Here is a 14,244-nt window from a genome sequence, read left to right as displayed (position 1 = left end):
TTCATTTAGTATTCTACGTGTTTAAATTTTGGTGGTTTTTCAGAACTGCTTGTTTTGTTAGGTCTCTTGTGATTGATATGTTGACATAAATGACATAACACCTTCCCTTATCTTTTAGTAAGTCCTTGTCTTAAATCATGCAGTGTAAGAAAGTTTAAACTAATGAATTTCTTTAACTATTTCAATTGGTATTGCAAATGTTTTTATTATGTTAGGATCAAAATAAAATTTATTAATGCATGTGCACGGGTGACAAGTGGATATCTTTCAGGGTCACTGTACATACAGCTACATTTGGTCTGTGAACATTTGCTTTGAAATCAGCTGAATTAAACAACAAATTGAATCATGTACTTCGTCTGTACTGCAGTTTTTTATTCAGCAAATAGATACTAATCTTTTTTATAATCAGGAATATTACTTATTTTAAAGTTTTGTATTTAAAGATGATACAAAAAAAGTAATGGAGTGGAGTGACATCTAGCTCAGCTTTCATATGAATGGGAAGTGGGAAAATAAGAAAAATTTGATAAATAGTTTTTCAGAGTAGCAGCTGTATTACAAGTAGTATTACTTATGTGTAGTATTACGTTTTGACACAGGAAGTATTTTTAAATATGAGGGGTTTTACGGTATATTATTTGTTATGTAGGCAAGCCCTGAGGAGAATCAAGAAGGAAATTTTGGTTCGGAGCACTCTGCGTCACCATCACAAGGGAGTAGTCAACAGCAGTTTTTAGAAGTGGAAACAAATGTAGATGATTCAATGGATATTCAACAACAGGTAAAACTATTTAAAATTTGATTACAGAAGTTGAAAGGGAGACACATATTAACATGATTTCAAGTCATGTATATTGTGAGTATATTTATTCTATGTTATTGAACATCTTATATGTCTGACCTCAGGACATGGATATAGATGAAGCTCAAGATATTGCTGAAGAAGAGATTTTTGAACAAGAAGAAAAAAAATCAGCTGTTCGTTCAAGATCAAGAACTCGTTCAAGATCTCGTTCAAGGTTTCATAATTAGCTTGTATTAAGTAAAGAAATGTTTTCTGAAAAAAAATGCAATTTCTGATTGTCAGTCTCAATTGCATATCTTCCAAAATGGTCATGAGCAGTTTTTGGTGATGAAAAGAATTTAATATTTGTGTGCTAGATGCAGACTTCCTATATGACAATTCATTTGCCGCATCTGTGGTTTACCTGAAATTTTTTAAGACTTGTTCAGGTAACAGAAATAACTATCGCTAGCCACCTGACCAAGTGAAATGGAACATTTTGAATGTGTTTTGTTTTGGTTTGTTTTAAGATGTATATTCTATTTTTCACCCAAATGACATTAAGTTTATCTTCTGAAGCAATTTGAGTGTCTGGAAATAAGTGAGTGAGTGGAAATGTCTGCATAGTGCTTAAAGTTTTTAGTTAAAAGACAACTAAGTTAAAATATTTTTTTTTTAACTCAGCATACTAAAATTAAGTATTTTGTAGGTCACCAAGAAAACGAAGGTCTAGATCACGGTCTGGTTCTCGTAAGCGTAAACACAGAAAACGTTCTCGATCAAGATCAAGAGAAAGGAAGAGAAAGTCATCTCGGTCATACTCCAGTGAAAGAAGGGCTAGGGAAAGGGAAAAAGAACGTCAGAAAAAGGGATTGCCTCCTATACGGTCAAAAACACTAAGTGGTAAGTGGCATCTGCTTAGTGTTTTAATAATGTAGGATTAAAGGGAAAAAAGGCTTTGTTTTCACTGAAAGAACAAGATTTATCCTAAGTATTGTCACAGAATACAGTAATCATATTCTTATTTTTAAGTTACATTTCTGATGTTTCATGCAATTTAGGTACATGATGTCATCTTAGAGGAAAGCAAGTATCAGGCTGTTCTACTGATGTTTTTACTCACACTGTTGCACCAATGATTTTACTTCTAAACAGAGTTCAGCAGGAGCTGTCCCTAATTTACAATCTGCTTTCTCTATAATGCTGTCTTTAATGGGGCATTTGAAGATGTTCAGCACTTCATCTGAGAAGTGTTACACTGATAAGATGTTAAAATCTGTGGTACACACTTTGAATACTTTTGATGGGTATCTTAGAGGCCCACGTTTTAAAACTTCTACAGTGCTTTTTCAAGTCCTTCCTATGGAATGCTGAGCCAAAGAAGCTGGAATTTACTTTTAGAAAACAGACCATAATGGTTGTATTTTAAGAAAGTGTTCAGAAATCAACTGGATTTCGGCTTCTGCAGAGTGCTGCTGTGCACTGCTGTCATTTCTACAGAGAATTTACATACTAAAGAAAAGGAAAGGTAGTAAGAAGAAAAAGAACTTATCTGCACAGTTACTTTAAGAGAATGTATTTTGAGAATTTGTTTAGATACATTATACACAGTTTCTGACGTAGTTTTGCATCTATTCTGTGTCTTAAATCTGTATTGTTTACCTGACGAGATAAGCAGCTCAAAACTCATTTTTGCAAAGGAAAGAGTGTTCTGTTCTCTTCCCATTAATATTTTACATCATTCCAAGGTGGCTTTAAACTTGGGGCTGTGCTACAGTTTAGATGCTTTTTTTTTCACTTCTCTGTTCTTGTGAAAAAAGACAAATCGGTTTTATGGTGTATATTTTTCCCAGTAGTCCACAAAGCAGGGAGCTGAGAGACAGAGATGTTAAGTAACCTGATGAAAAGTAGCAGCATTTGACGTCCTGTGAAGTGTAAAGGAGATAGTAAGAAGGCTAAGTGAAGTGTGGAAACTTTGGAGGGAGGTAAATGAAAAATAGGTAATTCACCCAACAAGCATTCTACTTAATGAAATTTTTTCAGTGACAGCCACTATCATCACTTGCTGAGATCTGAGGAATTGTTTCATAGAGCTTAACACCATGAGATACAGAAGGGCCATCCTACAAGCACATGAGGAACAAGAGAAATCTTAATACTACTCATTCTCAGTACTGCAGAGTACCGATGTCAATTGAAACTGATAGTTGACAGAGGAATGCACACCTCTGCTTTCTGGTTAGTTGCACCAACACTGGTAGAGGAAGGCTTGCTCACAGAGGTTGGTTAATATTTGGGAGACAAAGGAATTGGAATCATGTACGTGTGGGAGAAGGCAGTTTTAGCTCGCATATCAGTAAGTGTTTATGTTTGGCAATGAGGAAAGGTAAGCATTTGGAAGGCAGTTGCAAGGATCCGGGCTTGTGGTGGAATTGACATGAATCAGATGTATTGTGGACGTGTTCAGCTCAGTGGGCCTCAGCGAAGTTTTCTTTCTGGGATGTTCCCCAAGGTAAATAAATAGTGTAGTTTTTATTTCTTTCAGGTGAAAATGCAGAGCTTAATCCTGTAGTATTAAGTTCCTTCTGTAATACACTTCAAGCCAGTTAGTCTTACTTTGTTATTTGACTTTAAATCCTAGGGGCATGTTTTTTTAAAGGAAAATAGAAATATTTTTTCCCCCGGAAGCAATTTATAATGCAGGTTACCTTAGCTGATAAGCTACAGAATTTTAGTTTTTCATTTCTGTTGAAACAACTATTTCGCTTAAAAGAAAATGAAACAAGAAGAAGGAACACTTGTAGTGAGTATGTTTGGTGTTGTTTAACCCTTTTACATTTTTGTTAATGTACCTAGTCTCTATATAGCAAATAACAGATTCACTGTTCTTGTTTTTTGATCAGTGATTTCTCTGTAATTATAAAGCCTTTTGTATTCTTGCTGTACAGCATTTTGTAAGCTAACATTCTAGTATTTTGACTGATGTGAATGTGTCTCTTGACAGTTTGCAGTACTACTCTTTGGGTAGGTCAAGTAGACAAGAAGGCCACACAGCAAGATTTAACTAACTTGTTTGAAGAATTTGGACAAATAGAGTCAATTAATGTAAGTAAACACGTTGTTTCTCATTTTCAGGAATTACAGACTAGCATCTTAGGCATGCTTACGCCTCTGAATTCCTTTGAACCACTTAACGATATATTTAGGAGATCTTTTTTTAATACAGTTTAAAAACTACAGCTGTGATATTGCCTCTTGGTTTCCATCTACTCTGTTTTGAAGCACTTCAGACAGTACACTTTATGCTAAAAAGGCTTTTCCCAAACAGTTTATACATTTTTTAAACCAGGGTCATAACACAAAAGTTGTCTCGTCTCTTTTTGTGATGTGGCATGGAGCAGGTATCATTTTTCCTTGGGCTAATGGACATAAACTGATGTGTATCCACATTGTTCTTGGTTACGTTCCAAACAAAGTGTTCTTTAAACTTACTGTAAGCAAATGTTTATTCTGAAATGTGACAGTTAAAAAGATACTTATGATCAGGAGATACAAATCTCATTATTTAATTTGGATTTAGGTGTTTAGTACTTTAGTGTTGCCTATAATTCAGTTTCAAGAGAAAGTATTTTTCTCCTTAAATAACATATCTACATGAGAGAAATTTGGGGGTTTCTTCTTGCTTCAGCAATTTTAAAATGCATCTAGTGCAATTTCATTAATTTCAGATAAAATTTTTACAATTTTCCTGCCATGTTAATATATTCAAATATGTAATTAATAAGGAATGCTTTTTGTGGCATTACAGAATGTTTTAAGAAGCTTCACAAGTCAAAACAATCAACCCCATAGCCAGACATTTTGATTTGCAGGGGCTAGCAATTAAGAAAGCTAAAAGGAAAGTAATGTAACAGCCATAAATGTCCTAGTGCCTGTTATAATTCAAAGGCAAACCATTCTGTAAATAGCTCATAATAAATAGCAAAGATTACATGCCATGTCATACAATAAATTAAACATGCTAAAGGAAATCACATTTCAGAAATGAGGACTCTACCCTTAAAAACTTTTAATCACTAGTTTACACCTCTGTGAAAGGTGGTTGCTCAGCTCACAATTTAGAGCTTAAGAAGAGGTGGCAACCCCTGCTTTTCTGAAGTTGTCGTAATATAGGTCCCAGTTTTTGCCTGTTCTGTACTGTTCAAGTCTTTAAAGTCATTTTTAGCACCCATTTTTCAGCTTGCATCTGCTTCTTGAAAATGTTATAACCGAAGTACCCTGCCAGTATCACTCATAAGTTTTTCTGATCCTCAAAATTCTTAATGTTGCTGATTAAGGTAACAGCTGTTTACAGTGTAAGCCTTTCTTTTTATAGTATTAGTATTCACTTACTGTACTTGCCTAATCCAGAGTATTGATTTTCCCACTTTAAAACCACTGCTGTTTTTCCATAGATGATCCCCCCAAGAGGTTGTGCTTACGTCTGTATGGTACATAGACAAGATGCGTATCGTGCTCTTCAGAAACTTAGTTCTGGGTCTTATAAAATTGGATCTAAAATTATTAAGGTAAGTTGATTTTAATCAAAGGATGCTGTCCATTTCAAGTACAGTACAGTTTTAATATGATGATTTGTCATTCAGCAGCTGTTCATTCAAATGTAGAATATGGAGAAAAAAGAAGCAGTAAGGTGTAAATTGCTTTCTTTCTGTGTAAAAATGTAGCTTTTAACAGGTGATATGAAAGATAGTAAAATGACATTTAGGAAATAGTTAGAAAATATTTTATGTACGTCCAGCCTAAGTCCTGTACCTGAACATGTGGATCACTTAATATTAAATTTTAGAGTATTCTTAGAGTTAAGTGTATTAATAAATGCCGTGGGGGTTTTTTCTACCTTCTTTGATGGTTTAGGGCAAGTCCTTGAAATACTGTATTTTTCATTGCCCCACATATATGTTAGAATTAATGTAGAAAAATTTAAGCTTTTTGATGTAATTAAGCTTCCACATACCTGTTGCAGAGGCCAAGTTAACTTCCTACAGGTTCATTTAAAATCAAAACTTTGTTAAAACTTTAATAAATAGACATTGAAGATTGATCTGCAGTGACAGAAATTGAAGGAGATAATCTGAAATATTCAATTCCCAGGTTATATGATTTAACCACATTGTCTGGTTTGGGTTTATTTTCAGATTGCCTGGGCTTTGAATAAAGGTGTGAAGACAGAATACAAGCAATTCTGGGATGTGGATCTGGGAGTTTCCTATATTCCATGGGAGAAAGTAAAATTGGATGATTTAGAGGGCTTTGCTGAAGGTGGCATGATTGACCAGGAAACAGTAAATACTGGTACAGACATTCTGACAATTCTGATAGCTAGAAAATGTGTTTATTTTTGTAATTGCAAATCCTCAGAAAATTTATTATTTAGGAAATACATACTTTTTCCTAATTTCTATAAATTTTTCTAGCTATTTGTTTAAAATATAAATTACACTGTAATAATGAAATCTAGATTGTCTTTTTAGATTAGTAATTAGTTGATTGTCATGACAATAAGGAATTGGTGACAAAGGGGAATTAATTTAGGCAAGTTAATAAAGGTTAGCATTTTTTGAGAGTTACAAATTTGTTGTGCACTCATTTCCAAGTATGTAAAATACTAATTTGTGTAGAAATTGTGATCTGCTTTTGCTTCTGAAGAATCTTATGTATTCAGGTATAAGACTGAAGTAGGAGTTAGAGCTTGTCCAGATAGGCACAGCTTAGCAGAACCTTATGGTATTTCTTTAATAAAGTCGGAGAGACAGGAAAACAAGTAAAGTTAGACCTTATTCTGAAACCAGTTAAGAGGTTTGTTAGGTTTGTGAATGATTTACCTGTACTGTATTTTCTTGAAACAGATCTAGCACCAAATGATGGGACTATAGTGAAGTAAGCACTAGATTAAGACCGTTTTATAGTAGCAACAGTAATTCTTCAGTCTTGCTTTGAGTAAAAATTGAGTGTAAATGACAGAAAAATTAAAACACGGAACATTACTGAAATACATTCACTGTGTTACACTTCAAATACTAAACTTTTTGAGGAAGCAGCAGAAGGAAGGAATAGGTGTTGGTGTGAGGTTTGTTTTACATGAGGATTCTTTCTTACTGTAAAGTAGCCAGCTGATAGCACAGATACACTGGCAACAGCAGTTTCAGAAAACTGGAGCATACTCTATATTGCAAATTAGGAACAGAATGATTGGCCAAAAAAACTTGGCAAGTTTTGAAAAATCAGTTTGTATACAGGCATAATCAAACAGCATTGCAGATAGTTAAAGATACTTTTTGTTGTTTAAAATATATAATAATAAATAATTGCACTTGGCTCTTTTCATGATAAGTTTGAGGCTTATTTGTAGTGAATCTATGTACGTGTCAGATTAAAATTTATTGTTTAAGAAAGAAGAGGATTTTTTTTTAGTATTTGAACAAAAATAACACATGAACTATCTTTTTATATTAAAATGCATCCTTTTTTAAAGAGTGGGAAACAGCCAGAAGCTCAGAAGCTGCTAAAGAAAATACACAAACTACTCAGAGTGCTGCAGTTGATAAGAGTACCGTTATTACAACACAGACAGAAGCTTACACACAACCAGTCACTATGCTGCAGGTTAGTATTGGTCTGAGGCTGCAAAAGGCCCACAAAACTGGAAGGCTAACCTTTTATTCAATTCTGCTAAACTTGAAGCTGAGTAAAATGTTTAAATGTTTTAGATTTAAGTGCTGCATCCATTATCTCTGAAACATTTTAGAGTAGAATTGGTTGCCATGGTTGAGCGTAATCTTTAGTTTCCTGCAGTTGCTTATTACAGAAGGTTTGTATTTCTGTTATTTCTGTTTCATCTCTCCTAACGTGTATAGACATTTTCAGTGCTTGAACTAACATAAAATTATTTGAATATTAGTATATTTGCATGTACTTGTATTGAATTTTGAGTTCTTTTCTCTTCACAAAAATTGTCTTCTTATTTCAACTGTCTCCTGACATACACTATGATCTGTGTTTATTTAAATATGAGTATATGTATTGCATTTATTTTGCTGCTTATTACTTGTAAATATGCTGCACTACAACAGAACACATAGCTGAAATAGATGTTTGAGAAATATTAAGTAATTTTCACAATTTTATCAGGATTATTAGCCTTATAATTACATACACTAAACTCAAATTTCCAGTACTGTTCTAAAATAAGTAAATTTTTCTAATGAGAGTAGAATCACTGTTTTCTAAGTGCTCTCAAATTGCCACACCATCTGCATTTTCCTTCCTTTTCTCTCTCTGCATTTCTACATTCACCCCGCTCCCATAAGTAAATTAGTAAATTTTTATACTTGAAGAGGTACAGTGTTTGACTGTGTATTTTTCTGGGCATCTGAGAATAAAGATAATATAAGATTCTTCCAGTGTTCTTGTTTGCCTGTAGTACCATTTCAGAATGCAGCCTAATTCTTTGGTTTGGGTGTTTGGAATATATACAAAGTCTTTGATATGTTTAATGCTTAAACTGATTCATCTGCAATTCACATTATCCCTTTTTTAGTGCCGTTAAATACTGATAAGTATTGAAGCTGCTTGTTTTTTCTTTCCATGAAAAAAGATTCCTGTAGCTCCAGCTGTGCCTGCTGTTAGCTTGGTTCCACCTGCATTTCCTGTCACAATGTCTGTCCCTCCTCCTGGTTATAGCCCAATTCCTCCTCCACCCTTCTTGAGAGCAAGTTTCAACCCTTCACAGCCACCTCCAGGTAAGGTAGTGAAAATGAAATTGAGTATGTAAAGAGCATATGCAGTTTGTGTGCCTCTGTATACATTGTAGTTTTCTGTCAGCTACTGGTTGCTGTTTGAGTTGACCTTTGAATCTTAAATTTCACATAGATTGAAATTACTTACATCTATCTTGGTGTTATTTTTACCAGTGTATTCTCTCGAGAATAGGAATCACGGTAGAATTTTTTTTAACTTTGCTAAAAATTTAAATTTAAAAGTACTTAAAATCAGTCTCCTTGGTTTTTAAAATTTTGAAACTCTTAATATTCTTCTTTGGATATTATTGGCAGAAATCACTTTTAAAGATGCACATGTAGATCATCTGTAGGGAAGATAGAGTTGATTTTGAATACGATAACCACAGTTACCTCTTCCCATTAATTTGTTTGCTAGTGGTGCAACTTTTCAGTATAAATAATGTTGGAGGTCTTTAACTGCATAAGTCTATTTGATTTCCATGTAATTATTTGTTATTTTTTTCCACGTAGGTTATATGCCTCCCCCAGTTCCACCTGTGGTTCCGCCACCTGTTGTCCCGCCACCTGTTGTCCCACCAGTTGTTCCAACACGTAGGTTTGATTCTTCTAATATTTCGTGCATCATGAAAAGTTTATTTGTTTGATATACTCATAGTTTTTTAATCAAAAGCAGGGTGTTCCTGTGTATTGGAAAATAGCAACACAGAAGTTATTGTTTAGCTGGTTTAAGCAGGCATTGAGAAAAAGATTTACAGAGTTTATAAAGTTGACTGAAAAGTTATATTTAACATGGAGTTACTGAAACAGTTATGGCCAATTGTTTATTATTTATATGCGTAGTTCAGTATTTGAACGTCTCTAACAAATGTATCTGTCACTGGAGCTATTTGGTGTAGTCATTGAATAATCTATAATACTTAGCTCTCTGAATGTATTCATTTAACATTTAAAAATATGTTACAGTACTGATTGCTTAGGTTGCCTGCAGCTTATGATCTCTACAAAAAACTCCTAAATGTGGTTGAGATTAGGAAATTATTAACAAAAAATGTAACACTAAGGGTAATAAATTTCACTACTTTGATTTATCAGCCTGACCTCTTCCAAATTAATCTTAAAGGCTTGAATATATGATCACTGATACACTTCTGTTATTTCTCTACAGCTTTAGTACAACCTCCATTACCAATTGCGCAAGAGACAATGAAGGATGTTCCTTTTACTAGCCTTGTTCTGCCAGTTGGCACAGTTACTGGCAATCTAGCTACTCCAACACTATCAGCTGGAAGTGTTTTTAATCCTCTGCCAATCAACAAACCAGAACCAGATGAGAAAGGATCACACCTTACGGACCTTCAGATTTCTTCCAGTGAAAACAATAGATCTGGTAAGAAATATCTTTATTGTCTGATACAATTACATACAGGATGCATCGTACTTTTGAGACTTTTTGCAAATCTTAGTCCACTGCAATAATAACTAAGAATAGGAAGCTTTGGGCTGGGTATGGTATAATTCTGAATTTAATTTGGAGTAGCGATGGGAAACATTTTTGTCGTCATTAATTTCTAGCAGTTTATGCTCAGGAATGTTTTTCTTCATTAATCTCGAGAAGGAAAGTTGAGACTGGGAACCATTAGACAGCTTCTTAAAAGTGCATTTTTATTACACAAATGGCAATGGAAAGGAGCAGGAGAGGGTAGGATAGTATAATATTGATAGATTTATGTCAAATACTTTCATTGTATGTATTGGGTGATAGTCATGGGGGTTTTCAGTTTTAAGCTGCTGTACATACTTTATTGTGTAGAGACATTAATTTCTGTGGCATAATGTCTGTGTATCGCTAGACATTGTATTGACATTGTGATTACAATAATATGGTTGTTATAGAAACTGAGACAGACCTTGTCAGCAGTATCATCACTGCATGCATTTACTGAGCATGGATTCAGCTGCACTTTGTTTTGAATGCTCTGTGTTACACTGCTGTTTTCTGTTAACTGTTCCTTCTTGTTGCTGCATTTTAGTGCAAAGTGATGTCTCGAGTAGCTCTGGACTTGTTGGAGGAGTGCAGCCACCCAGTGTCTCAAGCAATTCTGGGCTTACTGGCGAAGGGCAACCACCCACTGTCTCAAGTAGCTCTGGACTTGCAGGGGGAGTACAGCCACCGAGTGTTTCGAACAGTTCTGGACTTGTAGGAGGAGTGCAACCACCGACTGTTTCTAGCAGTTCCGGTCTTGCAGGAGGAGTGCAACTACCTGCTGTCTCCAGCAGTGCTTCTCTTACTGGCGGGGTTCAACCAACTAACGTCTCAAGTAGCTCTGGACTTATGGCTGGAGTGCCACCACCAAATGTCTCAAGTAGCTCAGGGCTTCTAGCTGGAGTGCATCCACCCAGTGTCTCAAGCAGCCCTGGCCTTCTAACAGGAATGCAGCCACCCAGTGTCTCAAGCAGCTCAGGAGTTCTGGCAGGAGTACAGCCACCAAGTGTTTCAAGCAACTCTGGGCTTCTCATAATGCCACCACCCAATGTTTCAAGTAGTTCTGGACTTATGGGAGTGCCACCACCAAATATGTCAAGTAGTTCTGGACTTCTGGCAATGCAGCATCCAGCTGCAGTGCAAAACATGCCTCATTTAAATATTAGTAGTCAAAGGATGCCAGGAATGCCTCTTATAGATATCCGTCCAGGCCTAATGCCCCATTCTCCTGGACCAAGGTTTCCATTAATGCAACCGGGAATGCCACCACAGCGTACTATTCCTCCTCCTGCAATCCTTGATCCATCTCTTCACCCACCACCTCGAGGTCCTTTTCCTCCCGGAGATATTTTTAATCAAACCGAAAGACCTTTTGGAACACCAGGAAGACAAAATATCGATAACATTTCTAATGCAGAGAAAAGACTACCGCTTGGAGGCGATAACATCCAACAGGAGGGAGACAGAGATTATCGCTTTCCTCCTGTAGAAAACCGAGATACTCTTAACAGACCGTCTCCAGTGGATGTCAGAGATCCTGTTGGACGACCACCAGTTGATCCAAGAGAGGGTATAGGAAGGCCTCCAGTAGATGGAAGAGAACACTTTCCAAGACCCCATATAGACATGAGAGAAAATTTTGGAAGACCAGGTATGGATAACCTTGGTCGAAGAGAGCATTTTGGTTTCAATTCAGACAAGCACTGGGGACAGAGAGGAGATTATGATGAAAGAGAGCACCACGCCTTCCCTATTTATGGTGGTCCTAAAGGCTTCCATGAAGACAGAGAGAGGTTTCGGCATGTAAACTATAGGTTTGATAGTAGAAGTGGTCCCAGTTGGAATAGAGGATTTGAACAAGATGCTCACAGAGATTTTGATGACCGCAGAAGACCCTGGGAAAGACAGAGGGATAGGGATGACAGAGATTTTAATTTTTGCAGAGAAATTAATGGGAACAGGTTTGGAAGAGACAGAATGTCAAACAACTGGATCCCTCCTCCACATCCACGGGTTTTTGAATATTTTGATGGGGCCACTTCTCAACGCAAAGCTGATAATATGCCCCAGGTAAATGGTGAAAATACAGAGACAGAAAGTCAGCCACCAACTGCACAGGTGCAGGATGATCCAGAACTTTATGAAAAACTGACATCTTCCGTCGAAATAAACAAAGAGAAGAGTGACACAGAAGCTGATATAGAGAGTGAACCAGTGGTAGAAAGCACAGAAACTGAGGGGACATAATCATCACTCAGTAGGTAAAAGATACCTTTTGTAAAGTTGTCATCTCTCTGTAATAGATAAATGGCTGACTGGACCGTAGCAGTTCACTTTTGTCTGCCAGAATTAAGTTAATCGATGTTCATGTTCATCTTTCACTTAAATAACTGTACAACTGACTTGTATAGAACACTGTTCTTAATTTGAACATGGTAGGTAAACGCTTTTTTTGGGGTTGTTTTTGTTTGTTTGTTTGTTTTTTTTTTAATTTTATTTTATTTCTCTGGTAAAGCATAAACTTGCCCCCACTTGCTTTTAATTTCACAAAGGTAATTAACAGCTTGTCAAACAAAGACTTCCTATGGAAGAAAATGGAATTTTTAGATACTACCCTTAGGCTGGCTGTCGAAATTGTTATACTTGAAAACAGGTGCTGGTGTATCTTGTCTGTGTTTTTAGGCTGCTGCAGAATTTTAAAGTATAGACAAAGCTGTGATATTTTATGTTCCTACAATTCGGCAGAAAAAGAAATGGCCCATGTTATTTAAGGAGCATATCACAGAGATTAAAAGTGATTTTGTAAAATCTACACTATAGTCTCTGTTTTCTCTAAAGTAAGTGTTTGTGATTTGTTCCTCGTACTGCAGTGGGTTTAAAAAAATGAAAAAGTACATTTTAATGTTGGGTGCATTTTGTTTTTAGATGCCAATAAAGCATATTTGTTTGATAACAGTGTTCTAGGTATTGTATTTTTTTAAAAATCTGCAAGCTCTAAAAACTTGGAATCAGCTATGATATGTGCTTAGCTAGTTGTTGCAAAAGGTTTATATTACTTTTGTAAAACCGATGCAACAGTTATATGTGCAAGAAGGATACGGTTTTTACATCAAAAATCATGCAGTCATATTAGTTTATGTGAATAACATGTATGTAAATATCTGTGTAAACTGTTTGTAGATACCACTTTTTCTGTGCGTGCCTGTGTATGTGCAAGCACTCACAGAATGTTGCAGGCAATTCAATAAAATTGAAATAAAACTAGATTGTGAAAATTTGCCTTTCACCTTCTTTAGGTAGTAAGATAAAACTTATCTCACTGCAGTAATGTCAAGCTTGTATTTATCTACTCATGCTCATTGTTACAATAATCTTACTACTTCTGGAAGGTGGAACATTATATACTGTAAGAATATACAGTAGGATTTTAGCTTGCTTTTTAAAATGCAGATATGCATGAAGCCAAAACTTAAGCAAATATTTGCATTGTCTTATTTTGTAATGTATTTGGTGTTCTGGATAGATAGTGGTAGTGTTCGAGTACTTTGTGGTTATTTGTTTTTAGTGACTTAAAGTCCAGAAATGTTGCACAAAAAGTAAAAAGCTCTTGTTGGTCTAAAAACCTGACATGTTTCTAATAGAAATAAGGAGGGCTTTGTGTTTTGATGAAATAACATTGAAGTTGAACCTCTTTTTAAATTGCTGAGATGAATTGGTTCCTTAGGTAAATTAGTAGCACTATTCTCTCCTGTTTCACCTACTTTGCTGCTTGTGTATCCTTTTTCAATTGGTGATGAAAGATTTGACTGTAGGATGATGTCAGATTTTCAATTTATTTCATTCAAGTGCATTTCACCAACTTCTTTCAACATAACTTTTGTTAAAATTCTGTGTCTGAAAGCATCCTTTCGCTCAGTTTTAAGAAAGTTGTTTTTCTCTTGCATAAAAAGGTCCAGGGGTAGATTCTGTTACATAAATGCCCCTTTGGTAGTAGAAACATTTTTAGCTGAGATTTGAATTTTGATCTTTAACATTAAAGCATTAACATGCAAGTTTTAATTCCCCATCTGCTTCCCTCAAAGGGGTGAAAGTATGAAAACACCATTTGAGTGTAAAGCATTAGCATGCCTTTGAACCTAGAAGCAAGTTACACATGTGCATGTTGTCCTCTTCCT

The 14,244-nt window shown here is 35.5% G+C and overlaps 1 protein-coding gene across 5 annotated transcripts in view; it reads left to right on the top strand.

The window, feature by feature from the left end:
* The window catches only part of SCAF8 (SR-related CTD associated factor 8), a 151,506-nt gene that overhangs the window by 36,987 nt on the left and 100,275 nt on the right, over positions 1 to 14,244 (top strand). For 3 of the 5 annotated variants that reach the window (XM_027887471.1, XM_027887468.1, XM_027887472.1), the window contains 11 exons: positions 653 to 784; positions 910 to 1,022; positions 1,497 to 1,690; positions 3,792 to 3,892; positions 5,242 to 5,355; positions 5,983 to 6,139; positions 7,320 to 7,450; positions 8,442 to 8,586; positions 9,097 to 9,177; positions 9,752 to 9,973; positions 10,617 to 13,022. In XM_027887471.1, the coding sequence (XP_027743272.1) occupies positions 653 to 784; positions 910 to 1,022; positions 1,497 to 1,690; positions 3,792 to 3,892; positions 5,242 to 5,355; positions 5,983 to 6,139; positions 7,320 to 7,450; positions 8,442 to 8,586; positions 9,097 to 9,177; positions 9,752 to 9,973; positions 10,617 to 12,316 (3,090 nt within the window). In that variant the 3' untranslated portion in view covers positions 12,317 to 13,022. Of the gene's footprint in view, positions 1 to 652; positions 785 to 909; positions 1,023 to 1,496; positions 1,691 to 3,791; positions 3,893 to 5,241; positions 5,356 to 5,982; positions 6,140 to 7,319; positions 7,451 to 8,441; positions 8,587 to 9,096; positions 9,178 to 9,751; positions 9,974 to 10,616; positions 13,023 to 14,244 lie in introns of those variants that run through there. The other 2 variants (XM_027887470.1, XM_027887469.1) reach the window with 1 other exon arrangement.

Source organism: Empidonax traillii, unplaced genomic scaffold, assembly GCF_003031625.1.
Source record: "Empidonax traillii isolate 1590-97213 ecotype Southwest subspecies unplaced genomic scaffold, ASM303162v1 scaffold211:size764888, whole genome shotgun sequence".
NCBI lineage: Eukaryota > Metazoa > Chordata > Aves > Passeriformes > Tyrannidae > Empidonax > Empidonax traillii.
Note: the sequence above shows the minus strand (reverse complement) of the source record. Positions and strands in the feature narration are given on the sequence as shown.